The sequence below is a fragment of the Dunckerocampus dactyliophorus genome, chromosome 15 (genome assembly GCF_027744805.1).
Source record: "Dunckerocampus dactyliophorus isolate RoL2022-P2 chromosome 15, RoL_Ddac_1.1, whole genome shotgun sequence".
NCBI lineage: Eukaryota > Metazoa > Chordata > Actinopteri > Syngnathiformes > Syngnathidae > Dunckerocampus > Dunckerocampus dactyliophorus.
The window spans coordinates 9508544-9535222 of record NC_072833.1 but is presented as its reverse complement, the minus strand read 5'-3'; the positions used below and the strand labels follow the sequence as shown (position 1 = coordinate 9535222).

The 26679-nt window shown below is 46.7% G+C and overlaps 4 protein-coding genes across 9 annotated transcripts in view; 2 read left to right on the top strand and 2 right to left on the bottom strand.

The window, feature by feature from the left end:
- The window catches only part of exoc6b (exocyst complex component 6B), a 24532-nt gene extending 22760 nt beyond the window's left edge, over positions 1 to 1772 (bottom strand). The window contains exons 1-2 of the mRNA XM_054800092.1: positions 1583 to 1772; positions 50 to 215 (exon numbers count right to left, since the gene is read on the bottom strand). Coding sequence (XP_054656067.1) covers positions 50 to 215; positions 1583 to 1740 — 324 coding nt within the window. The 5' untranslated portion in view covers positions 1741 to 1772. The remainder of the gene's footprint in view (positions 1 to 49; positions 216 to 1582) is intronic.
- On the top strand, positions 1155 to 17483 carry LOC129194747 (E3 ubiquitin-protein ligase TRIM39). 5 transcript variants are annotated; one of them, XR_008573799.1, is made up of 19 exons: positions 1159 to 1759; positions 2235 to 2311; positions 4832 to 5021; positions 5088 to 5192; positions 5508 to 5695; positions 5764 to 5842; positions 5920 to 6009; positions 6559 to 6593; positions 6661 to 6745; positions 6813 to 6902; positions 6975 to 7091; positions 7177 to 7296; positions 8518 to 8655; positions 8724 to 8830; positions 8897 to 9003; positions 9202 to 9235; positions 9302 to 9394; positions 9540 to 10337; positions 10396 to 10485. XR_008573799.1 is itself a non-coding variant. In XM_054800094.1 (15 exons), exons 3-15 carry the CDS (start codon positions 11202 to 11204, stop codon positions 15323 to 15325), a joined length of 1797 nt encoding a protein of 598 aa, XP_054656069.1. In that variant the 5' UTR covers positions 9706 to 10337; positions 10396 to 10484; position 11201; the 3' UTR covers positions 15326 to 17483. The 5 variants fall into 5 exon arrangements, 2 of the variants coding, with proteins under 2 accessions (XP_054656069.1, XP_054656068.1); XR_008573798.1 differs by having other exon boundaries at positions 1155 to 1759; positions 8724 to 9003; XR_008573800.1 differs by lacking the exons at positions 1159 to 1759; positions 2235 to 2311 and adding an exon at positions 2318 to 4725 and having other exon boundaries at positions 8724 to 9003.
- On the bottom strand, positions 15240 to 20342 carry cmasa (cytidine monophosphate N-acetylneuraminic acid synthetase a). The gene is made up of 8 exons (XM_054800095.1): positions 19987 to 20342; positions 19442 to 19584; positions 19211 to 19366; positions 19004 to 19140; positions 18839 to 18933; positions 18600 to 18771; positions 18354 to 18519; positions 15240 to 18265 (listed from the first exon to the last, which is right to left on the bottom strand). The coding sequence occupies exons 1-8, from the start codon at positions 20208 to 20210 to the stop codon at positions 18057 to 18059; spliced, it is 1302 nt and encodes a 433-aa protein (XP_054656070.1). The 5' UTR covers positions 20211 to 20342; the 3' UTR covers positions 15240 to 18056.
- Positions 18361 to 26679, top strand: ovol1a (ovo-like zinc finger 1a). Of its 2 annotated transcripts, none has more exons than XM_054800096.1 (6): positions 18361 to 18683; positions 23036 to 23221; positions 24829 to 25058; positions 25607 to 25774; positions 25989 to 26133; positions 26207 to 26679. In XM_054800096.1, exons 2-6 carry the CDS (start codon positions 23122 to 23124, stop codon positions 26548 to 26550), a joined length of 987 nt encoding a protein of 328 aa, XP_054656071.1. In that variant the 5' UTR covers positions 18361 to 18683; positions 23036 to 23121; the 3' UTR covers positions 26551 to 26679. The 2 variants fall into 2 exon arrangements, with proteins under 2 accessions (XP_054656071.1, XP_054656072.1); XM_054800097.1 differs by lacking the exon at positions 18361 to 18683 and adding an exon at positions 20259 to 22402.

Genomic DNA, 26679 nt, shown 5'->3' with positions numbered 1-26679 from the left:
CAACAGGTCAAAGGATGGATGTGAGTAGTCCTCATTTCCTGCGCGTTACCTTCAGTTTCTGCGCCTCTCCTCGCACTTTCAGAAGCTCTGTGATGGAGTCCACAAAGCCCTGGAAGTGGTGGTTGCACATCTTCTCGATTTCCCGGTCGTGATTCCTGATCCGAGCATCCAGCTTGTCCATGAACATGCCATGTTCCTGGCCATCGTACACAGACCTGGACATGACAGAGGAACTAGGTCACCTGACTTCCTGTTGGCCAGCAATGGCAATACATCACCGAGCTTGTGTTACAATTTTCCTGTTTTGTTTCTTTACACACACACACACACACACACACACACACCTGTCTACAGTGTGAATACCACAACCTCATGTTGACCAGGAAGTGTCTTGAGTTCTTGACGTCTGACTCCAAGAAGTGCTTTTTTAAATCTACAATCCCACTTTGTTGTGTGTGCGTTTGTCAGCTAACCATGGGTCAAGTTCCTGACCCATTTAGGACAGACAGCCCCCCATGGCAGTACCAATGTATGAATGTATGTACAGGGAAGTTCTATGCCACATAGATGAGATGCTATTGTAATAGGAATATCACTGTACAGACAATTAAGATAAGGCTATCACAGCAAATTAGCAACACCAGTACCACTCCCACTCCTGCATGTGACCAAGTTGACATGTTCTGATCAGTTCTGCTGTCAGAGAAGAATGTTGCTGCCTGCCTCATCCTGCTCATCAAGTACGCACACACACGCACGGTTCATTATTTGAACCCATTTTTCATTGGACTTAATTGTTTCCACTGGCCAGCAGGGGCAGCAAAGAGCAGTACGTTTTAGACACCAATTCCTCCAACATGTTTCACTTATGCGGGGCCCACTCAGTCACAAGACAAATATTTGCATAGACAAGACAAATAATGATGGTGATAAACAATAATTGTCATGTCATTTAAAGAAACCCGCATTCTTTACAGTTTTCCCTGTTCTTTTATGAAGCATTTCATTCTGGGTCGAGCTGGGTAGGAGAAAAAAGCAAAGAAACTGAAACGATGAATGTGACATTACAACATAGAATACACATGCGCCCCCAGCGGCCGGGAGCAGGTTAAGTGATTACGTCAGTGCAATGTGATTGGATGTTAAATATGTGCCATGACAACACTGACAGCACATGATGACTTTGTTTTGTCAAGTCATTTGTGAAAGTCGGCACAGATATGTCCCACACAGACATGTTGACACAAGAAGTTTGTTTTACATTTGGTGACACAACATGGGGAAATGTGGATCAGGTGTTAGGTAGTTGCCGTTTAACTAGAATAGTGTGGGTTCGATCCCAGTTCCTCTATGACGCAAGTGAGCAGAATTACAATGAATTAGCAGAGTCGGCTAATATTAACCTACTCATTCTGGATCCAGACACAAGAACACGAGGCCGGGCAGAGCGACCAAAGTGTGTGGTGCTAATGAAGCTATTTCCAGCTAACTGTCCGATTATGGACGTAAAAGTTTGGAGCTAGCCAGCTGGGCGACCCTGCCGAACCGGGTGGAGCAGCACAGCCGAAGCGGAGGAACTTACCGGAGAGTCGGCCCAATGCAGTTGGTGTCCGTGCTCTCTATTTCGCGGAGAATTCGCTCGTGCTCGGCAGCTGTCTCCACACTCATCATCCCGCATCTTGTTCCGGACGGTCCTGAGCTGGGCTGAGCCGAGCGGACGATCTGGGCACCGTGAGTCATGGCGAGCCGCTGGCCGGGGGTAGGTTTGATGTTTTTCTGGTGCAGCCCGAGTGAGCGGGATTCCAATCACATTCTACACAATAAAGCTCCAGCAGACACTAACTAGGAGCTTTGCCAAAAATATGTATTTCTACTTTATATTTGTTGCTATTTCGTCAGCTAACGGTTTAATAATCAAAATGGCATTTCAATGGCATGGAACCTGATATATTTGGCCTTACTTCCATTATGTCACAAAGCAACAGCAATTTTTGGAACTGTTTTGTACTCATAACAAAGAAAACCGTTTGACTCGGTGGTAGCCACAGGTTGTGACGTCGACTAAGGTCAACCACAACAGAATTATCATGCTTTCAACTTTTTATAAATATCGACAAAGCGGGTCAAGATTCAAATGTAAGACATTTTTATATTGCAGATTTAAGGGGGGAATCGTTATTTAATAGTCTAAACTTATTTGCCTTGTAACAGCTATGTTTTCTTTTCTTTTGAAGGGACGACATCCGGGTATTGCGTGGTCGTTGTGACGTCACTGCTGCGAGGGAAAAGTACACCAAATTTTGTTATGGAGGTAAAAACTACAACAAAAGACAAAGCACGGCTTCAAACACGACTCTCCGCTTCTCCTCCAGCTACTTTCCTTCTTTTTGAGTTCACGCAAATGTTGGCGACTTTAGAATGCAGAGATCAAAGTCCGTGTACACAAGCTAAAGTACTAGCTAGATGAGATCGTTGCAAGCTTAACTCAAGATAATAAATATTCTGTTCAAATCTTGACATGAGAAATTCATACATATATAATATATATTTACATTTTTTGTAGAAAGCTTTTTAAAGTAAAGTAGAAAGTGACATATTTAGAGCTTTGTCTTTAAATGCAAAGCTTTGTGTTATTATTGGCTGTTGGTGTCAACATTTCAGCCTTTTCCAATTGTGCGTTTTGCTGTTTTTTTTTTCAATTTGATTTTGTTTCTGCAGCGATGCAATGACAAATGAGTCACGGGCCGCAGATGGTCCCTGAGCTGTACTTTTGAGACCCCTACTTTTATGGCGACATCACCTCTACTCCATTCATTTTCAATGGAACCTGCACGATAGGGCGATTCTTGTGTGTCCAGCCAAGAAACATGCCAAATTTGTGTGTGTCAAAGTTTGTATTCGTGTATGTCAACGCGATCCCAGAATGTTGAAAAATGTAAAACTTTTCATCGCTGCCGTCCAGATGACCAATCAGTGGGAGTTTTACTGATCGACCACTAAGAGGACAAGATGCTAATCAGTACGCTATACTTGCCGTGTCAGATTTCCCGGAGCTATTTGACATCTCTAAAAAAGAATATAGCGATATAAAGAAAAAAGCGGCTCCTCTTAACTACTTTGATACTGCCAAATTCCTTCCACAACTGACAGCCAGTCAAAACCGTGGCAGACTCGTACAATTTGCTCTGGATGTGAACACGTCGCTCACGGGTGTCGATGGTCACGACGCTCGTCGCTTCCCGTGTGCATGGTTTGCTATGCGTTGGCGATGAGTTTCGCCAATCGCAGTCTCCAGTGTGTGCCGCCCATTAGTCCTAACGAGCCACGTCGCAGAGGCAGATTTTGAGCCATATTAACGTAAAATAATTACTGCTGTGTTCACAGGCACAGCGCTGCGCTCTGCCACTCCCTCTCTCTCAGCCTCTGCAAGCTGCTCGCTGTTGCATGCGTGGCAAGGCGAGCCGGTGTGCGCGTGCTGGTACCTCCGGCCGGGTTTTGGGGACTAGGCTCTTGGCTTGCAGGTTGCGTGCCTGGAGGGCGGCAATGTGTATGGGCGTGTTCAATCGACAAATGCGTGCCTGTTGGTCGCTTCTTGGGAGGGGAGGGCACTGATTTTTATAATATAATGATATTATATTTAAATGATATTAATATTATAATTATATATAATAATATTCTTACAGGGCCGCACGTTGGTCTAGTGGTTAGCATGTTGGCCAATACAGGAACAGCCTGGAGATTGGAAAGACCTGGGTTCGATTCTCCCTTGGGCATTTCTGTGCGGAGTTTGCATATTCTCCCCGTGTGCGCGTGGGTTTTCTCCGGGTACTCCGGCTTCCTCCCACATTCCAAAAACATGCATGTTCGGTTAATTGGCCATTCTAAATTGTCCATAGATGTGAATGGTTGTTTGTCTATATGTGCCCTGCGATTGGCTGGCGACCAGTCCAGGGTGTATCCTGCCTGTCGCCCGAAGTCAGCTGGGATAGGCTCCAGCATGTCCCCGCCACCCTAATGAGGATGAAGCGGTATAGAAAATGGATAGATGGAATATTCTTACAATTGACCGGCAAAGTCCCAAAGATCGATTGGTGGCTCGCGATCGACGGGTTGGCGACCCCTGGCATAGGAGTTCCCAAAGAAGTGGTTGGTGAAAGTGTGTTAAAAGGGTCAGCTGGCTCAAGATGACATTTTTTAACCAAAAAAAGGCCCCTCCCACCGGCTGGCATATGTCACCAATAGTGGTTTAAAAGAACAGATTGTACCAAAAATGTAAAAAAATGTAATATCATGATTACAAATGATTACCAAGCATACCCAAACCAATTTTTCAGGTGATCAACAAAAATGACGCAGCTACTCATTACTGAGTCCTTTTTTGAAACTTGTTATTTGTATTTTAGGGGAGTTTCAGGTTTTTTTTTTAGCTATGGTCTTAAATTTTTGATGAGCTGATGAACAGCCTGTTTCATTTGAATGGCTGTTTGCAATACATTTCTCCTCCCATTTCTTCTTTTGAACCTGAACTTAAAACGTCCTTAACCACCGCAAAATATAAACTTTTGCAGTTTTTTTTTAACTGGTCTTAAAATTTTGATCAGGAGTGTATTCAGCTTAGGTACTCAAAGCAGGAACAGGGCGTGATGTACAGTAATGCTTGCAGTATGTTTGAACACAAGCGGCCTCTGGACAGCTGGGTATCTCACTGCATACAGTCCTTAAAAGGTTGATAAGTATAATAAGTTGACAATAAATCATGCAAACTACTAAACTGTATTGGAATGTGTGCATCAATGATAAGGCCAAACAATTTCTTATTTCTCTGGTGCAGCCCCAAAAGAAGCTGATCAACTCAGCAGAGGACTGCGTTGACGAGGCTCTTTGCGGCCTCGTCAGGGCCTCCAGTGGCCTTTCTCTGCTGCGGGACCACCGCGTCATTCTGCGATCTGACCTGGACAAAGTTAGGGGCAAAGTGGCACTGCTGGCAGGAGGCGGCTCGGGGCATGAGCCTGCACACGGGGGTATGACCACACATGGAGAGTGAGACTGTTTGAACTCCTAGGGAACGTGAGGCCTGTCATGTCCAGGTTACGTGGGTGCTGGGATGTTGTCTGCAGCAGTAGCAGGAGGAGTGTTTGCGTCTCCGCCTCCCGCCAGCATCCTGGCTGCCATTCTGTGCCTGCACAATGCTGGTAAGATTCCATTTTTGTTAAAGCAGGGGTGTCCAAAGCACAGCCTGGGGGTCATTTTCAGGCCACAGGTTGTTTTCTATTGGCCCTTGGCATATTCTTAAATAATTAATGAACTAATTAGTTATTTCAAAATATATTACACTAATAACGACGTGCTTTGTCAACTACAACACAAAGCTAAAATGTCAATGTTTTATAAAGCTTAGTGAAAAATATTAAAGTGGCCCCCTCATCCTTCAGTTTTTCCTGTATGTGACCTTTGGTGGAAAAAGCTTGGACACCCCTGAAGTTTTGAATGAGCTTGTGGCCCCTCAGGAGCGTCTGGGGTCCTTGTCATCGTGAAGAACTACACCGGAGACCGCCTCAACTTTGGACTGGCCACAGAGCAGGCGTCCAACAGCGGCGTAGCTGTCGGTATGGTCGTCATTGGTGATGACTGCGCCTTTGCCTGTCCAAGCAAGGCTGGGAGGAGAGGCTTATGTGGCACTGTTCTCATTCACAAGGTGAAAGACAAGGATAAACATAAGACAAAAATAAACAGTTTGAGGATGGAAGGAAACTGTTCCCTCAGCTGGCAGGTGCCTTAGCAGACAATGGCTGCTCATTGGACCACATTGTTGCCATGGTGACAGAGGTGTTAAAGGGCACAGGTGAGGCTCCGGTGCTGACCAGGGTGCCCGTGGTGATGAAAAGCCTTTTGGACCGCTTGTGTTATGTTATGTTGCAGGTACACTGGGGGTCAGTCTGTCCCCGTGCAGCGTTCCTGGATGTCAGCCTTCTTTTGAGCTTCCTCCAGGGGAGATGGAGATCGGCCTGGGTGAGAATGGAGGAAGAACTCTTTCAGTACAAACGTCCACATTTTTACCTCTAACATTTGAGAGGCTAAGGGAGGACTCACTCGTTAATACGGTGATGGACTTGGGTGCAATTCCCCCTTCCTCTCTTGGTCCCCCTGGCCTTATTTTACAGTGATGATGCATATTACGACCCGTTTACTTGTCCCATAACTTCTGTTCTGCTGTTTTACTGCAATTTATCTGACTTTGTGGATTATTTCCACTCTCATTTGGAGTTATTGTCATTATTTTGTACAAGGTTGCATCTGTCATTAATAACTTGTGAAGAGCCATCACCTTACAGTCATTGCGCACGTGCATGTGTGTGGAATTGTGTCAGGCCCGAGCCCACCTCTACCACACGTACCACACGTAAGAGGGGAAGAAGTGTGCTGTGCCGGGGCGCAAATCAGTGCGATAATGAGTTAGCCAAACGTGCAGAACTATAGGTGTGAAGTGGGCCTAAGCACAGTACCCTTGGTACCGCGTGTGAGTACAGCCTAACTTTTTTTGTTGTCCATCTCATGCAGGAATCCATGGAGAGCCTGGTGTCAAAAGGTCAAAGGTATATCCAAAGCTTTTGTAGCTTTATTTTTATTTCCTTGTAAATTCATAAATGAATCTCGAATCAGGTCGGGTCTGCGGATGAGGTGGTGTCAGCTATGATTGATCACATGACCAACGTAGAGAGTCAGTCTTGCTTGCACCTGAGGACAGGTAGCCTCTGTCAGTCGACAATCTGGTGATTTGTTGGAACTGATGTGCGTGCTCCTCTCTGACATAGGTGACCAGGTGATTGTGTGTGTGAACAATCTGGGAGCGCTGTCACGTCTGGAGATGGCTGTGGTGACGAGGGCTGCCATCATCTGTCTGGGTAACAACACTGTGGCTCGTGTGACCAGCATGTCAAGAAGCATGTTGTGCTTAGCCATTGCTATGGTTACAGAGAATCGTGGGATGGTGGTGGCCAGGGTGATGTCCGGGTCCTTCATGACGTCCCTGGAGATGGCCGGAATGTCATTGACCCTGATGACGGCCACCCCAGAAATACTAACACTCTTTGGTAAGAATTTGCTCTTTGAAATCAGAAGCAGAGCTAAATTCAAACAGCGGTCAAAGTGAGCTAGTATGACTCTACTCTACTGTAGATGCCAAGACCAGTGCCCCTGCCTGGCCAAACCTCAGCACCTCGTGTGTGAGTGGACGCAACCATTTCACGGACCCTCCCAGTGTACCCACAGGGGCACACGGCGACACACAACCTGAAGGTTCATTCATTCTGCACTACACACTCGTTCTGTACATTTAGTGGCCTCAACTCAAGCTGTGTGGAAAATCACATGACCTAGCTTGAGGTATTGTTATGTGCAGCTAGGGGGTCGGACAGGGGTCGTAACCCACGCGCGGCTCTTCAGCCTCCTTATTGCAGCTCCCTTTGCTGAACTCTGTATTTTTTTTAACACCGAAGTAGGGAAAATGTGCATTTTCGAAAAGAATGTGAAATATCCAACTCACCGCAAGTCCATGAATGCATCTAGACTGCATTCTGACTGCTGATTGGATGAGCAAGGGAAGGGGAGGTAGCCAAGTGTATGCAGTGAGTCTCACTGGAGAGAAAAACGCTGAGAGAGTTTGGAGCTGAGTTTGAAGCAAGTTACTGCACAGTAAAATAAAACTATGTAACGAGAACATAGCAATATGTTTTATAACGAGAAGCGCTCTGTAGCTATGTGTTCGGAGCCTGTGATACGCTAATCGCCGAGGTGGTGACTCCGTGAGAGGCAGATAGTGTGCCACGGGAGCTGACTGTGCATCACTCATCGCTTGTGACTGCTGTGAGGCGGACCTCTCGGCAGCAACTGCAGAACAACATGTGCTTTCACTTTTACATCTCCAAATACCAGTCCCTACATTTGTTGCTAGTCGCTTTTGGGCAAATACTGTAAGTCACCAAGAGAGTTGGTGATGGGAAGGAGGGGGAATCCATTCACAGATGGAGAATACATGAAAGAATCATTCATAAAAATATCAGAGCATCTATTCTACAAATTAAAAGAATAAATTATTCAGAAAATGAAAGAATGCCTCTCTCTGCAAAGACAAATACAGGACCAATAGAATGGTTATTGATGACAATTCATCACAGGCATAGGCACTGAGCAAACAACACTGATATGCAGAAATGTCAACTCTAATGAGATTTTTTATGTTAAAGTTTGCTACATTTTGTTTTCATTTTAAACAAATACGGCATCCACCGAAAAAGGCTTCCATAGTTCAGTGTTTAAATGATTTCAGAGTAGGCCTACGCTGCACTTTTACTTGTTGAGTTTTGTTGTTGGAACGGATAACATTAAAAAAAGATTACAACTTTGACAAGTTTAGAAGCTGTGTAATGTTTTGCGGCTCCAGTCTTTTTTTTTTTTTTTTACTGGAAGGGGAGGCAGATTGGCTCTTTTGATGCTAAAAGTTGCCGACCCCTGTTCTAGGACCACACAGTCCTGTGATGCGGGCTGTGTTGGAGAGGGTTTGTTCCACACTTTTGGAAAAACAGGAGGAGCTCAACTCTTTGGACCGTGCTTCCGGGGACGGCGACTGTGGGAACACTCATGCGCAGGCGGCCAGAGGTGACACAACACAAAGAAGCGGACAACACAAAAGATAAACAAAGATATTGACAAAAACACGCACTCAGTCATTCAGGTGTGGCTCCAGAGTCACGTGGTCCCCGGTTCCCCCAGGCAACTGTTATCCGCCCTCGCTAAACTGGTGCAGGAGGGGATGGGCGGGTCTTCGGGAGCAGTAAGTGTTACACTTTGCTTAATGACTCCACAGATTTTGCACACACTGACTCGTCACACGTCTCAGTTGTACAGCTTGTTCCTCACGGCAGCGGCCGGTCACATGATAGAGGGGCAGAGCAATTCTGCAGCATGGGCCAGCGCAATGCATGCTGGGACGCAGGCCATGAGAAGGTGGCTCTTTATCTCCAATCTATTTGATATTGTTTCATGAATATTCATTCTGAAGTCTTCAAATGCTGACAATATACTGTAGACCAAGGGTGTCCAAAATCCAGGTCGGAGGCTATTTGTGGCCCACAAGTCGCTGACCATAAAATTATGCACAATTAAGCACAGTTTCTTATTCTAAAACTTCCATGATACCAACAGATATGGTGGTGCTGATCCAGGAGACAGAACCATGGTGAGTCCAAACTAACTTGAAATGTTTTTTGTTCCACGTAATCATCAAGCCGCAACCTCCTTTTAGTTGGACGCTGTGTGTCCTGCAGTCGACGAGCTGATGAAACTAAACACAACGCCTCCTGGTGGAGAGATGGCTGTTCTGCAAGCTGCTGTGCAGGTGCGGTAAAACAACCTGGACCTGTTTTGTGGTGTTGGTCTTGTGTTGTTTGTGATTGCGCAAGGGTGAAAGCTTAAAAAATAAACATGCTGCTGCTGGTTCATCTGCTTCCCTAACGACCTTTTCCTTTGTCCTCTGTGCCCAGAGAGCTACCGCTGGCGCTGAATCCACCCGTAGCCTTACAGCCAAGGCGGGTCGAGCGAGCTATATCGCCCCTGAGCGACTCACCCTACCCGACCCCGGGGCCAAGGCTGTCGTCGCCATTTTGAGCGCCGTGTATGAGGCACTTGAGGAGCAGTGGTAGTAGAAATAGGAGAAGTCATAAACACACAAGCTACAACTCACAGAGAAGAATTAACTTTGTGCAACAAATAAAGTTGTTGAGACATAATTCGATATTGGTAATCTTGTACACTAAATGCCAACAGACCCAGTAAACATTTGATCTTATCATAAGTCCAAAGGAATGTCACACCGAAGAAAATGTCAGCTCTGTCTGGGCCAAACATGCACACACACACACACACACACACACGTGCAGTACACACAGCAACACAGGGCCAGTTGACAGTGACACAAGTCAGTCATGATCAATGAGCTGCTTTCATTCTTGGCCCTCATACAGCACCGCTTGGACACATTTTGATGCTAAATGTTGGTACAGGTCACTAAACTGAAAAACAACCAAGCCAAAAGATGTTTTGGCCAAATGAGTTTCATTGTTTGTGTGTGCATGGTTCTCCTTCCTCAACCAGTCCGGTCACATTGAGCTTGGAAGCAGACTCCAGTGGGCGTGGTGTGAGTCGAAAATCGCAAGCCTCGCACGCCCTGGCTCTTTAGTTAGCGACAAGCAGACAAGCGACTACACTAGTGAGCGCCACCAGGATACAAACGTCATCCCTGAAGCCCATTTGGCTGCCTGAGACGACCCGTTCAAAATAAGGTACCGGTTTCCACACAAACTGAAGATTGTAAAAATGAAATGACAAAAACTTTGTTAGGCCACAAAGGGAAAAGGACTGATCTTGAAGTTGTGACACACTTGAGGGACAAGTTGTTGTCAAAGGAATGTGTCCTTCACAGAAGAAAGGTAATTATCCTATTTGACAGTGTGGACTTCCTCGAAGTCAGTATTTGTTCCACTTCCAAGGTATCCATTCAAATACATGATGCCTGGAGAGCACAAGTTGTCATTTTCTGTTTACACAGCAACGTACTGAAACATAGTTTGTGAAATTTAAATATTTTGGAAAGATGTCCAATGGTAAATGACCTGACTTGATTAGAATTTAGGTACTAACCAACAACAACAACAGCACATAAAAACTACCGTAACTTGGTACAGAATGTCATTGTCTGATTGTGATAAAATCTTGCCCCGCTTCATTCCTAAAAATGTTCATCCTAATCAGATTTGTCGCAGCGTGTTATGTAATGTAAATTTCCATCCATCCGCTTGTTCTCATTAAGGTCACGGGTGACTCAGGGCGAGAGGCAGGGAACACCCTGAATTGGTCACAAGTCAATCACTACTGACCCACTGTTTGAGAAGCACTGAATTAACCTAACATGCTTATTTTTGGAACGTGGGAGGAAAAATCACACACACATGAGAACATGTAGACTCCACACAGATGCCCAAGTGGAGATTCAAACCCCTGGTCTCTTGATTGTGAGGGCAACATTATAACCATTATGTCAAGTGTGTATAATATGAATATATTTATCATGTACATAGTGCATGTATGTGCTAGCATCAGTTAGCCGCTTATTACGACCTCATTATGACATCTTGTCTTTTCGCAGGATGTCTTCGTTTGGTAGTTTCCTGTCCAGCGACCAGTTTCAGTGTTCCATCTGCTTGGATGTCTTCAATAACCCGTCTTCCACACCGTGCGGTCACAGCTTCTGCGTCTCCTGCATCAACCAATACTGGGACAGAGCCAAGGTGTGTTCCTTGCCCCCAGCACCCCCTACTCCTCCATCACGCTCACGTGTCTTCATCTGTTATTCCTCTGCAGGTGTGTCAATGTCCTCTGTGTAAAAGGACCTTCCAGAAGCGTCCGGACCTTCAGATCAACCGGACGCTGCGTGAGATCACAGAGCAGTTCAGATCTATATCTGTGGGTGGTGGAGGTGGAGGGGGGCTGGCAAGGGAGAAGAAGGGAGGACGAGTACGAGAGGGCGCCATGTCCGATGCGTTATTCAGTGAACTGACCAAAAAGCTTCCACGGCCTCAGGTCAACACCAGCGAGGCACAAGGTGTGTCACCATCCAACTGGTCTGTCTGTTTGGTCCCTGACAAGTAACCTTTTCCTCTCAGGTGAGCCCATCCCCTCAACCCCCCCAGTCACAACTCCTATGGCGTCTTCCGTCCCCAACCAAAGTCCGATATCTGCGGCGAGCAGCATCAGTGGACCTTCTCCACCTCCTCCCCTCTTGTCCCAGCCGTCGGGCCGAAGAAGGTTCACCGTGAGTGGGGCAGCCAGCAGCCAGAACATTCCCATCTGCCAGATCCACCAGAGGGGCATAATGGTACCAGGCATCTCTTTGGTTCTATACATTCACAGCTGGAACACTCATTTCCATTCTGCTCTCAGATTTTCTGTCGGACCGATGGGGAGTGCATCTGTCCCAACTGTGAGGCTGAGGAGCATTCCGGTCATGACACGGTGACAGTAGAAGCTGCATGGATGGACAAGCAGGTGGGAAACCCACACACTGATGTTCGGCAGCACCGTATGGTACGGCCCTCGCACCATGAATTGTGTGTGCGTGTGTCCAGGCCCAGCTCAAGGAGACGGAGCAGCAGATTCAAGAGATGATTACACAAAGACTCCGGAAGATTGAAGAGATGCGAACATCAGTAGCAGACCTGGGAGTGAGTCAGCACACTTTGTCCTCTAGCTGCAGTATTCCGTCAGTTTGGGAAGCTTGTTGGCAACGTTGTGTCTGGTAACAGCTGGCAGTGGAGCGGGAGACTGCAGGCAGCGTGTGCATGTTCTCTGAGCTGGTAGCAGCTATCGAGCGCTTGCAGGCGGAGCTAATCGACACCATGGAGGTCAACCGGAGTGCGTCCGAGCAGCTGGCAGATTCTATGATACGGCAGCTGGAGCAGGAAGTGGAGGAACTCCGACAGCGGGAGAGCGCACTTGTCAAACTGTCTGCCTCGGACGACCATGTACATGGGATCAAGGTGGGTGGCGTCAAAATGATGACTTGGCTTCTTGTATTCCTGTGCGTGAACCTGCTGCACGTCTTTTCCAGAATTTCCCTGCGGTCTGCAATCCCCTACCTGCCAAAGACTGGTCTAATGTGTCTGTGACATTTGACCTTGGGACAGGCGCCATATACAAATCACTGGCGACTCAGGTGGAAAAGTTCCAGGAGCGGCTGAAGAGTGTAACAGAGACAGGTGCCCTCTAGTGGTGTGGTTGAGAACAAGTCTGTGTGTCACATGGATACTCACATCAGTACACTTCAATGGTTACACTATATACAGTTTGTACACTTACCAAAAATGATGATGGCAGTATTTACCCGCTCCTTCTTCTCTCTTCTTTAATTGTGATTTACTACCACTCAAGTTTTAATCCCTCTCCTTCCGCTACGTAGCCAAGATGGCAACTATTGAGGGTGGTAAGTGTCCATCACTGCAAATTCACCATTTTGAGCGTTTTGACTGCAGCATCTGGGCACTGACAGTGCACTGCATTTTGCCATACTTCTCAGTGTGAACACACTTGCACTCAAAAGACTTAAATATAAGTACAGAAGTGCCCTAATTGAGACACAGCCATAGTCTTCTTTGTCACAGTTAGAGATCCAAGTTGTGCCCTCGCTCTGCAGGTTTCACTGCCTCATCGCTGGACGCCAGTCCAACACGTCCACAGCCCAGTGAGTAGTGCACACACACACACACACACACACACACACACACACACACACACGTTTGCTTGTTAGATGTTGTGCCTTCCTGACACGTATGTGTGGTTGTCTACAGGGATGAGGAGGGTGCAGGAGTATGCAGGTATGTCCCACTGATAACAGCCAGTTGACCGTCAAGATTCATGATGATGATGATGCTGTCCAATTCCTTTAGTGGACGTGACTCTGGACTGCAACACGGCCCACCCCAGACTGATCCTGTCAGACGACATGAAGAGTGTAAGACTTTGTTCTTGTCAGCAAGTTGATGGTCTCAAAGCTCTAGGTGCTCAGTGCTCATTTTGGTCTCGCCTGTGCAGGTAAGGTGCGGCGAGCGGCACCAGCTGCTTCCGGACAACATGGAGAGGTTTGACAGAGTGGTCTGCGTCCTGGGGAGGGAGGCCATCACCTCCGGTCGACACTACTGGGAGGTGAGTAAAGGAGTTTGGGTGATGCAGGTGATTAGTTGTTGACGTGTCCTGGTTGACAGGTGCTAGTGGGTGGCAAGACTGACTGGGATCTGGGGGTTGCCAGACAATCCATCAACAGGAAGGGCAAGATTGAGGTCACGCCAAGTAATGGATACTGGTTCCTCAGCTTGAGAGACAAGTGAGTTCTAATCTATGCGTGCCGCAACTCGGTTTAGCACAGCCATCACCAAATGGCGGACCTCGGATACGGACCCAGTGATGACCCTTTATGGACCCGCAACCAATTAAAGTGAATCGGAAATATAATAACATATAATCATGCTTGTGGAGCAATCGCAGTGTCAGTTTGCGGGCGTAATTACTTCAGTTATTATGGTTACGTGACAGTAAAAACTCGGGTGATGTCACTCACAAGTGAGAGCACCATGGCTTGCTCAAAAGTTTAATAACAAAAGTTGATAGAGAAAACCGAACACTTAAAAATGAATGTACGGACCAATATATATTAATTCTTCTAGAATCCAGTGCCAAACCGCTGTGTCTCATATGCTCTGAAACTGTAGCGCTGGTCAAAAGTGCAAATGTGACACAACATTGCCTGACAAAACACTTCATTGGAGGGGAACTATCAACACAAGTCTGATGTGAGAGCTCGGAAAATAACATCACTGAGAACCCAGTATGAAAAATCTACACAAAATCATAACACATTCATTTACAGCACAGCAACGTGCAAATCAGTGTTCACTAAGGATTGTATATTGGCGCAAACCAAAAAATCTTTCACTGACGGTAGAGTTGTGCAGCCGCACTTCTGCTCTACATATCTTACTCAACAGTAAACAAAACGAGGAATTGTGGGACAAATTCAGGCAAATCCCAATGTCAGCCACAACAATAACAAGAAAATCTGAAACTTTAACAGGATGTACTGTTGCAGCTTTTCTTTTAAAGAGACACTAATTGTTAATATTTTTTCTGAGAAACTGGTGTAGTTTTATTTAACTTAAAAATAAGCCTCTTGTTCATCCATTGTTTGTACAGTCAAATCTTTATTATTTATGTGAAATTTGGTCCCATTTTCTTTTAAATGCAATGTAGGTGCCATGACAATTGTGTTGTATTGAAACAATAGGGTGCAGGGTTTCATTACATTTGATATTCATGTAAGCTATAGTGGTGATGCGATTTAAGACAAAAATAAGATTGAGACCTTCACTGTGAAAAAAAAATACATAAACAGACCTTACTCCATTTCAATAGAAGACTCTGTTTAGAACATAGAGTATTGATCCTAAAAGACAGCTTTCTCCTCCAAACCAGGAACAAGTACGCCTTCCGCACGGAGCCCTCCACAGACGTCCACCTCAACCTTCGGCCCAACAAGATTGGAATATTTGTCGATTTTGACAGAGGACAGGTTTCCTTCTACAACGTGGACTCTAAAATCCACATCTACACCTTCAACGACACCTTCACTGAGTGCATCTTCCCCTTCTTCAGCCCGTGCACCAACAAGTCAGGAAAGAATGACAGCCCGCTTATCATCACACCGGTCGACAAGTCGGAATAACTGATCGTTTTTCTTCCTCCCCCTTCGCATTAGTCTTCAACCAGTGTACTGACATCATTACAACTGTAACCTCTTCAACCCTGGCCTTGAGAGGGCCATTTTCCTACAAAAATAATGCATGTATGAGGACTACATCAGGGGTTTTTAAAGGGCAGCCCACAGCTTGTTTTTATTAGCCCGTGGCACATTGTAGAAATTGTAGAAACCCCACACAAAAAAGCAGCAGCAATGAGGGGGAAAAGAAGCAAAAGGTGTAACGTAGCAAGGAAAAGCTGAAATGTTGGTACTAATAATTAATAATACGCTTTGTAACCGACAACACAAAGGTGACCCAAATTTTTGTCTGTATATACATTTTTTTTAATATCAAAATGGCCCTCGCTGGAAAAAGTTTGGACACTCCTGGTCAACAGCGGTGATCTTGGTAGTAAAGAGGACACTTTGACCGTTACTGTAGATGTGAAAATGTACATACTCTATCTTTGCTACTGAATACGAGTAAACGAAGCTTCTTGTCCAGTGAGTTTTAGCGGTAGAGGAATGATACTTGCACCACTGGAAAGGTGTTAGCTTTCAAACCATGCCAAGTTTGTCACACTAGTGTTTTGTTTTATTAAATTATTCATGATACAGTGGCTTGAAAAAGTATTCATACCCCTTGAACTTTCCCACATTTTGTCAGGTTCCGACCACAAACAAATATATTTTATTGGCATTTTAGATGAAAGATCAACACAAAGCGACACACTTGCAAAGTAGAAGGAAAATTGTACATGACTTTGAAATTTTTTTAAAAATAAACTGAAAAATGTGGCGTGCAAAAGTATTTAGCCCCCCTGTGTCAATACTTGGTGGAACCACCTCTCGGTGAAATTACAGCTGCAAGTCTTTTGGGGTATGTCTCTACCAGCTTTGCACATCTAGAGACTGGAATTTTTGCCCATTCTTCTTTGCAGAACAGCTCAAGCTCAGCAAGATTAGATGGAGAGTGTTTGTGAACAGCAGTTTTCAGATCTTGCCACAGATTCTCGATTGGATTTAGGTCTGGACTTTGACTGGGCCATCCTAACACAGGAATATGTTTTGTTTTAAACCATTCCATTGTAGCTCTGGCTTTATGTTTAGGGTCGTTGTCCTGCTGGAAGGTGAACCTCCGCCCCATTCTCAAGTCTTTTGCAGATTCCAGCAGGTTTTCTTCCAAGATTGTCCTGTATTTGGCTCCATCCATCTTCCCATCAACTCTGACCAGCTTCCCTGTCCCTGCTGAAGAAAGGCAGCCCCACAGCATGATGCTGCCACCACCATGTTTGACAGTGAGGATGGTGTGTTGAGAGTGATGTGCAGTGTTAGGTTTCCGCCACACATAACGTTTTGCATTTAGGCCAAAAAGTTCTCCAGAGCACCTTCTTCCACACGTTTGCTGTGTCCCCCACATGGCTTCTGGCAAACTGCAAACGAGACTTCTTATGGCTTTCTTTCAACAATGGCTTTCTTCTTGCCACTCTTCCATAGAGGCCAGATTTGTGCAGTGCGCGACTAATTGTTGTCCTATGGACAGACTCCCCCACCTGAGCTGTGGATCTCTGCAGCTCCTCCAGAGTTACCGTGGGTGTCTTGGCTGCGTCTCTGATCAGTGCTCTCCTTCTTCGGCATGTAAGTTTCAGTGGACGGCCATGTCTTGGTAGGTTTGCAGTTGTGCCATACCCTTTCCATTTCTTGATGGATTGAACAGTGCTCCGTGAGATGTTCAAAGCTTGACAAATCTTTGTATAACCTAACCCTGCTTTAAACTTCTCCACAACTTTATCCCTGACCTGTTTAGTGTGTTCCTTGGACTTCATGATGCTGTTCACTGACCAGTGTCCTCTTAGCAAACCTGAGGCCCTCACAGAACAGCTGTATTTATTCTAAGGTTAGATAACACACACGTGGACTCCATTTGATCATTAGGTCAACAGCTGATCATTCAGCAATCATCAGGCAACCGCTGAAGGCAACTTGTTGCACTCAGAGAAAAGGGGGCTGAATACTTTTGCACGCCACATTTTTCAGTTTTTTTTTTTTTTTTATTTGAAAGTCATGTACAATTTTCCTTCTACTTCACAATTGTGTGTCGCTTTGTGTTGATCTTTCATCTAAAATGCCAATAAAATATATTTGTGGTCGGAACATGACAAAATGTGGGAAAGTTCAAGGAGTATGAATACTTTTTCAAGCCACTGTATATGCTGGTCTCAGACTAATTGCCCTTTTAACTCAATTTAATTTGTCTTCATTCTTAGCTGTGTGGATGGAAAGCACGTGCATATTGATACATGTGTTGCATAGCAGTTACCGTAGTAACACAAATGCAACCACGCTGGACTGGGGTCAAGCCCTCTGAGAAGGTAAATATTCATGTCAACATTTCAGTGATATTAGTATTGCAAACATTGAGCAAAGCGATTAATAAAATAATTCACACAGCAACAAATGGCACCAAATGTCAGCATTAACGAATCTTTGGGAAGACAAACATGATAAACGGTAACAATCAGGACTGATTTTGAAGAATCAATTAGCTAACTAGCATTAGCATGCCGTGTATGATCGCCTAGCTCAAATATGATGAGCCCACATCCAATCAAATGCATCTGCATCAAACTTCGACTAACAGTAACGTTTCACACAAATCTTCAAAAGACAAAGTAGCAAGTGCAAATGAACTTCTTCAAAGGTCCAATCTGAGGTTCTACTGTGAATTGATGCGGTCTCGCCTCATCTGAGACTTGGCCTTTTCCTTCTGGAGCAGAACGTGCTCTGCGAACTCCCTGACTGCGCCGTTCCCGGCCAGGCAGTGACAGGTGTACTTGGACGCGTTGACAGCCACCATGGGGGCATCTGCGGGGACAGCGCTCAACCCAGCCAGGTTGAGACAGTCCACATCTGGCTTGTCGTTACCTGATAAGTCAACACATTGGAGGTGAGGAGACCACAGAATAAGGAGGCCATGGCAGCTTATCATTGGAGGACAATGGCAGCACTATACCCATGTATGCAACATCCTTCCAAATCAGCTTCCTGGACTCCAGCATGGATGTCAAATCAGGAAGAGGCTCTTCTCCCACCTGCATCACCCGGCAGCCCGTCCTCTTAGCCAGTCTATCTGCCAATGTCTGCGCCAGCGGGTCCTTGTGAGAGGTCAACAGCACCACCTGCAGGCGAGCGGGCAAGAGGCGGTGTTAAGTTGGGCCACGGGGAGCGCCTCGGTGTGAGATGTTCAAGAGCTGACAACCTCCACTTCCTCTCGCTGCAGCATGCGAATGGCAGCCGTATCTCTGCTGCTGATGGACATCATCTCCTCTCCAGCCACAGAAAGGTAGATCTTGCCATCTGTCAAACATCCCAATACGTTGCAAAACATAAGCCGAACCACCTCCGGTGTTCCTCGGCCGAAGTAGCCGTACCTGCGGGACAGAGTGCACATTAAGAGACAGTCACACAGCAAAAAAAAAAAAAATTTGTGTTTGCAACCTGAGGACTCTCTGCTCGGCCACAGGCCAGTCGATATCCACGTCAATGTCCACACTGTACTCTGGAAGCATCTCGTAGTAGGACACCTTGCCACCCTGCATGTCAACAAGATAAAGCTTGGCATCCTACGGGCTTCTTCTCACGCTTCCTGACATGAATACTAACCTGCAGGAGGTTCTGGTTCATGATGAGCTCCTTGGTGGTGAAGTAAAGGGAGCCGTTCTCACACAGCTCTCCATCCCAGTCCTGACGCCGAGGACGGTTAGCGGGGTCCAGGTTCAATGCTTTGGTTAAGTCGCCAGCTGAAAGGACAGGAAGCTGCTTTGAGAAGACATCACACACACCACACGTCTCACACGTCTGTCCACCTACAGCCCTTCTTGACCTCTTGCCAGCGGAACTGGTGCCTGCGGACCACTGAGAAGACTGAGTCAAAGCCATGTAGCGTGATTAACTCCAAGGCCTCCTTCACGTGAAATGGGTGGAGACAGGGGGACGTGGCCTGGATGTTACACACTATGTCCACGTCTGCAGGAAGACAAACAAAGCCCGTGTTTGTCAAAGGTTCCAGCGCTCACACACGCCTAACGTGTGGGTACGTACGCGGATTGAGTTGGATAAACTCCTGGATGGTTTCCAGCGATGACGAAGAGTCGCGCGAGACTTGGGGGCTGCGGCGGTGCACCTTGGCGCCCCAGGCGAGCGCCACCTGCTCGATCTTGTCATGGTCTGTCGACACCCACACACTGTGTACACAGGATGGATGTTCTAGCCACATTTAAACCACTTAAGATAAACTTCAGGTTGTTTTCCGGTCACTATTCTGTTCTACTTGACGTCAACAAATGCATTTCCTGTTTGGAGATGTAACGAGTTTGAAACTGTTGTTGAGGAGCACACAGCTCATGTATTGTATGTTTCACGCAGGTACGATGTTGAGGTACATTGTTGCACCAGCTGTACATTTTGTTTATGTTACAAAGTTGAAGTATTGTAGTATGTGCCATGTGCTGTATTCTGATGAGTACTCCACACACATGCTTTGATGTGGACGAGGAGAACACAGCTCGTATGTTTCACGCAGAAATAGACAAGTCTCCCTTCTTCATAACCCACCAGGACACAACGCAGAGGAAGTCAACATGTACCTATCGAACATGTTGGAGTCCACAGCAGCTCTCAGCACCCATCCAATAAGCGGCACCCCGGCCAGCTTCTTGATGTTTTTCAGGGGGATGCCTTTGCTTCCGCCCCTCGCCAGGATGACAGCAGCGACGTGTCTCTTGCCGTCCGCTCTGCTTTGCTTGCCGCCGGCCTCCTCTGCGGCCTGCTCGCCGTTATCACCGAGCACACATCTCTTCCGGGAGGACATGGCGGCAGTCTGCTTCGTCCCAGCGAGAGGTGGTCTGCTTTAGGATGGCTTGAAGTGCCTGCAACTCGGTAAACAGCACTGGAGGCTTGGACGCTTCCGGGTTGTCCTCTTCTTTTGTTTTTACTGCAGCACGTCTGTCATAACAATACTCACTGCCGCCACCTGCTGGTGAATCCAGGATTGCCTACAAGAATCTCAGCCGCAAAATGTCAACATGGCAAGTAGATTCTGTAGTATTTTATTTGAGCTGGTGGATTCAAGATTCAAGAGAGTTTTATTGTCATGTGCATGGTAAAACAGCAGTTATACCATGCAATGAAAATCTTATTCTGTTCATTCTCCCAAGAAAAGAAAGAAAACACAAGAAAGAATAAGAACATAAGAAACATAAACACATAAACATATATACCAATAAATTAAGCAACAACAGAAGAGACATTAATACAAGTAAATAATACAAATAAATAAATAAATAAAGTGCTATGAGTGTGTGTGTGTGTTGCGTGTGCGAGTGCTTCGTTGAGAAGCCTGATGGCCTGTGGGTAAAAGCTGTTTGCCAGCCTTGTGGTCCTGGACTTCAAACTCCTGTAGCGTCTGCCTGACGGTAGGAGTGTGAATAATGAGTGTTGTGGATGTGTACTGTCCTTGATGAGGTTGTGTGTTCTGCGTAGGACTCTAGATTTATAAATGTCTTGCAGTGAGGGGAGGGCTGCCCCAACAATGTTCTGTGAGGTCTTGATCACCCGCTGGAGTGCCTTCCTATCACGTGTTGTACAGTTACCGTACCAAACAGTGATGGAGGCGGTAAGGACACTTTCGATAGTGCATCTGTAGAAGCAACTCAGGATTGTGGTGGACATGCCAAATTTCCTCAGTCTTCTCAGGAAGTACAGTCTCCTTTGGGACTTCTTCAGAATTTGTTGGGTGTTGTGAGACCAGGTGAGGTCCTCGCTGATGTGTGTGCCAAGGAACTTGAAGGTTTTCACCCTCTCCACCTCAGTCTCATCAATAAACAGGGGTCTATGCGGCTCCTTTTCCCTTGTTCTTGGGTCGATGATCATCTCTTTAGTCTTATCTGTATTGAGAAGGAGATTGTTATCACGACACCAAGCTATGAGGTCCGCCACCTCTCTTCTGTATGATGTTTCAACACCACCAGTGATCAGTCAGATGACTGTAGTGTCATCTGCAAATTTAATGATGCTGGTGTTGTTCTGGGAGGCCACGCAATCGTAGGTGAAGAGCGTGTAGAGGAGTGGACTCAGCACACACCCCTGTGGGGTCCCAGTGCTCACAATTCTTGAGCTGGATGTGCGATTGTGGACTCTGACTGACTGGGGTCTGCCTGTGAGAAAGTTAAACACCCAGTTACAGAGGGAGGGAGACAGGCCAAGTGTGAGGAGCTTATTTGTGAGTTTGTGGGGGCAGACTGTATTAAAAGCAGAGCTATAGTCTATAAATAGCATTCTGACGTATGTGTCCTGGCCCTGTAGGTGAGAAAGGGCTGTGTGGATGGCAGTGTTGACTGCATCATCCGTGGACCGGTTCTGGCGATATGCAAACTGTAGAGGGTCCACAGTTGCTGCCGGGATGCTCTTTTTGATGTGGGTCATGACTATTCTTTCAAAGCACTTCATAACAATAGGAGTGAGTGCTATAGGGCGATAGTCATTCAAGCAGGTCACGACCATTTAAATTAAATGTTTTAAAATATATGTTGTTCATAAGAGCATAGAAATGTGTCAGCAACATCAACTGCAACTCTCGCATTAAAAACACACAGGTATGCTACCTGACCAGTATTTCCTCTCATCACTGAAGAATTCAGGCCATTTAAAAAGCATATCAGTCGGTGGGACACACAATAGATACGTAAAAAAATAAAACTAGAAAAGTGAAGACTTAAATGAAGTCATCGAGCAAAACGCTAATTAGTTAATGGAATGAAATATGTTCTACTTCTTTTTCTATCCCCATAAGAAAGAAGGTCACGGGTCACTGGTGAGATGTAGCGACGAGAGAGGAAGAGAGAGCTGCTGCTGCAACTCATAGGACCGCCCGGGCAGCATACCACACTCCCTGAATCTCCCTCTGCTCATCAGCAGCCTCGCCTAGACGACACTTGTTGATTTTCATATGCAAACACTGATGGCAGACTTTGACATGAGGCTACCATGAAGAACATATAGCATGTATATTCCAAACTTCTTATTATAAACATCCTTGTGTGCCACTAGCCAGGCAATAAAAATTACACATCGCATCTTTCTTCAGGGTGTCCCTACATATCATACATACATATATTAAACATACAGTATGCTGTAAAGACTTTCATTGAATTGATAATTAATTCATTAATGAAAATACATTACACATTCAATAATTATTTCAAACATTCTCAATAATTAAATACAAATGTATTATATCTAATAACAAATAAAATATAGTAAAATGTATATTACATTAAAATGAAACAATTTTTATTATATTAATCTGACTTGTTGGATTTACTTCTTTTGGACACCCCTGCATTGTAAAAATGATTGTGTGAGGAGCACAGGCAGTCAGAGATGATGACATGTGCCCTCCATGTTCTCAGGCTGACAAAGGTAGGAAACCGGTTGAGCAGGTAAACTGAGGCGCAGCCCAGTCTCCCGTCTTATTGTCACCGTTATTTCTGACGCGCATGCGCGCTGGCGCCAGTTTCCTGTTCTTAAATGAGTACCTGTGCCACTGCTCGACCCACCTGTGTGCGTGTGAGCGCCCGTGTGTGTTTTTGTGAGTGTTCGTCGCTCGCAGGCGTGGACTAACGGATCATTCCACAGGTGAACTCCCGCTACTTGCACACTCCGGCGGAGGGAAAAGCTCAGGTGAGCGTGGAGGACGAAGAGGCAAGAAGTTCCAGGCCAACATGCCCCGAGCCTTCCTCGTCAAGAAGGCTAACGTTTCGCCGGGAAAGCGGAACTGGAGCGAGCTCCCGGACGACGAACGAGGAGACGTCTATGTCCCAGGTGAGTCCACGTACCTGCCGGAACATTCCTACTGGGGGCGGGGAGGTGGTCCCGATCTTTTGAGTGTAACGGGACCGAGGCCGAATAACGGGAAGGACGGCGGGGCGTGAGGCGGCGAAATAGTTCCTGCCTGCCTTCAAACATCTTAACTTTTTTCAACATTTCAAACTTTGTGTGCTCTTATTTCCTTTTCCTTGCGACCTTCGATCTCAGTTGCTGCCTTGTCTTCCTTGCCCCACTATTAATTTAAGTGAAATAGGTGCTGCCACCCCCCCCCCCCTCCCAGTCTCACACACACACACACACACACACTGCATTAATGTGAGGGTGTGCACCCCCCACCACCTACCTGCAAGAGAACAATTGGCATTGTTGCCAACAGACATCAGGATCAGATAACACATAACGGACTACCCCCCCACACACACACCCATCCTTGCTGACCCCCATGACACCCCCATCAGCTTTGTGACATTATCCTCCTGCAACAAGCAGCATTTTTCTTATTATGCAGGAGACTTCCTGCACTTGAAGACTAGTAGTCTCCTGGCGAGTGGTATGTGCCGTTACTTGCTGTACCTGCCTGACGTGTGCCGGGACTTTCACTAAAGTTGAAAGTGTCTTCTTATGAACACTTCATGACACCCATTGTCCTTTCGGACCTTCCGTCCATCACAAAACCATGAAACTCGGTCGGATAAAAGTCCAACCGAGTTTCATCCACACTTTCAGCGCCACCTGGCCAGGTGACGTGCTAGGCTAACAATGCTAAGCTAACCTCCCTGGCATGAGAAGCACTGCCGCCTCTAGAGGACTAAGTCTGTCATGACAACACGTCGGCAGGTTGTTTTGACAGTTAATCTGTGTCTTATTTAGACCGCTGCGTCCTCCAAGCACTGCCAGGTTAATGTTTATCAGACTTGAGGACGTGTAACGGACCCCACAGACGCCTTTAGCAAACACACACGTATACGCACACACGGACTGATGTGAAAGTATGAAGCTGCATTTCCAGAAACAAGTCAAGTCAGGTTTTTCTCTTCTCTCTTACTTATGGATACCCCTCCCCTCTTCCCCCTGTCTCACCACAGCACCTTCCACACACACATGCACACACACGCACACACAGCTCATTCATTGGCAAAAGGGGGAGGGCTGAGCAAACAATAAGATGAGATTAAATGTCCAGCCTGCAGCAGTCGCCATGGAAACTATCACCAAAGTCGGCTAATTAACAAAGATGTTTAAAAGGACGTTTAAACGTCCAGCAGCACCCATGCCCCCTCGCCCCACCCAAAGGTGACAATGGATGCAGAGCTGAGAGACCAGAGAGATCAGAAGTCAGCGACCTCATAGCACCTAAAGAACCTGAACACATCAGTCACATGACCTGTTTGTGTTCATCTTCGTGTTTGATGCGAGCGACGCCCTTCATGGAGCTCACACACACACACACACACGCACACACTGAGCTGGTGCTGCAGGCCTGTCTGGTCTAACTGGTCCAAACATGCTGTATGTGTGTGTGCGTGTGTGCATATGTAAAAATGTAAATGTAAAAAGCATGTGAAATGACCCCCCGCCCCCTCACGCCCTCACTCCCACAGTATCCATCTTCCCCCCGTCCATCCTGATGGTGGAGGATGAAGCGAGTCCAGCTGAGGCGGCGCCGCTCTGCCTGACAAAGCAGTCTGTCCCCGAGTGTCGCTCGCATGCGGAGCTGCCGTCCTGCACGGTGCTGGGCCGGCCACAGAGCCCGGCGCCTACGGCGGATGACAGTTCAGAGGTTGGCGCCAGGTCACAGGGCAGCTCTTCGTTTGTCCGCTCCAAAATGAAGGTGAGGAACGTTGGACGGGGCCGTGTCACCGAATGCTTCCATCAGTGCACTTCAGCAAGTATACTGTGTACACTGTACTCAGTTGCTGAGTGTGTTTACTCTCTCCTTTTTAAAGGTGAATTGCAACCACTGAACAAAGCATTATCACGGACGTTTGGATCACCCCCTAATTTTTTTTTCTTTTTAGCTCCCCCCCACCCACAATTCTCCATTGTACAATCATCAATAATGAATTTGTTAGGACTTTTCTGGCCCCTGCTTCAAATGAGGCAGAGATTACACCATCACTTTTTGTTTGGTTAGTGCCTCTCCTTCCGCTACGTAGCCAAGATGGCCACTATTGGTCGATGTCCATCACTGTGCACTCAGCGTTTTGAGTGCAACATCCAAGTACTGACAGTGCACTCCATTTTTGATGTAGTTCTCAGTGTGAAAGCACTTATGCACTCAAAAGACTGAGTAGAAGTACGGCAGTGTGTCTGTTGAGATACAGCCTGTAATTGGTCAGTCGGTGCAGGAAGTCAAGCTTCTTTGTCTCTGTTTGTCAGGTGACGACTGGAGAATTGCCTCATGATCCTTTTCCTACATCGCCATCCCTTACAGTGCCGCACGCCACGCTGATGTCCGTTGCCATCACGACAGCCCCTGCTCCCATTAAATTTGCCTCCTCTGTGATCCGATCGTCAAGCGGGCTGAGGCCACCGTTTGTTTGTCAGGTACAAGCTTTTGAACATGGACGGTTGCAGCTTGCGTAGGCTAGCTAAGTGTGCTGGATAGCACTTAAAAATGAACAGATTTCTTGATGGACTGAATGTTGCAATGCAACATGTTGGCCGCTGGGGCGGTGATATTTCGAAAGCAGGTGTCATCTTCTGCCATACAGGGTTTTGCAATGTTCTGCGCATGTGAATGCGTGTTTGCTGTGTGCAGATTTGCCAGAAGACATTCCAGTACCAGCGAATGTTAAACAGACACATGAAGTGTCACAACGAGACCAAGCGTCACCTATGCAACTTCTGCGGCAAAGGATTCAACGACACCTTTGACCTCAAGAGACACGTGCGCACACACACGGGTACGTGGCACCGAGACGCTCGTGGCCCGCCACCGTGCAGACGGATGGCGCTGATGTTTCCGTTTTTGTGCAGGAGTGCGGCCGTACAAGTGCGAGCTGTGCGACAAGGCCTTCACGCAGCGCTGCTCGCTGGAGTCACACATGAAGAAGATCCACAGCGTCACGCTGAAGTACGCCTATAAGGAGCGCCGCAACAAGCTGTACGTGTGCGAGGAGTGCGGCCACACGGCAGCCACACAGGACGAGCTGTTACTGCACCTCCACTCGCTGCACCCCGACAGCGCCCTCTTGAAGGGGAAGGGGGGGCGGCGAGCGGGGAGCTCGGGAGGACCGGGAATGATCGGAGAGTTGGAATCCGGACCGGGTTCCCCGCAAGGGGCCGACAGTGATGACACAACGGGTTCAGCCGGCCAGTGAAAAAAGGGAAAAACGTTACTGACTTGTACGTGGGATTGTGATGGGACTGCTAACCTGCTTTTCTTGCTTTTACTGCATGTGGGCCTTCTGTAAAGCAAAATAGGACTTTTCTATGAATTGATTCATTAA

Coding starts and splice junctions, on each gene's coding strand:
- LOC129194747 (XM_054800093.1), top strand. CDS start 11,202: ATGTCTTCGTTTGGTAGTTTCCTGTCCAGCGACCAGTTTCAGTGTTCC. Junction 12,810..13,243: donor GAAGAGTGTAACAGAGACAG/GTGCCCTCTAGT, acceptor CTCGCTCTGCAG/GTTTCACTGCCTCATCGCTG. Junction 13,931..15,075: donor TTCCTCAGCTTGAGAGACAA/GTGAGTTCTAAT, acceptor CCTCCAAACCAG/GAACAAGTACGCCTTCCGCA.
- cmasa (XM_054800095.1), bottom strand. CDS start 20,210: ATGTCCTCCCGGAAGAGATGTGTGCTCGGTGATAACGGCGAGCAGGCC. Junction 19,141..19,210: donor GCAAGAGGTCAAGAAGGGCT/GTAGGTGGACAG, acceptor CTGTCCTTTCAG/CTGGCGACTTAACCAAAGCA. Junction 18,266..18,353: donor GAAGGATGTTGCATACATGG/GTATAGTGCTGC, acceptor TTGACTTATCAG/GTAACGACAAGCCAGATGTG.
- ovol1a (XM_054800096.1), top strand. CDS start 23,122: ATGCCCCGAGCCTTCCTCGTCAAGAAGGCTAACGTTTCGCCGGGAAAG. Junction 25,059..25,606: donor TTGTCCGCTCCAAAATGAAG/GTGAGGAACGTT, acceptor TCTGTTTGTCAG/GTGACGACTGGAGAATTGCC. Junction 25,775..25,988: donor GGCCACCGTTTGTTTGTCAG/GTACAAGCTTTT, acceptor TGCTGTGTGCAG/ATTTGCCAGAAGACATTCCA.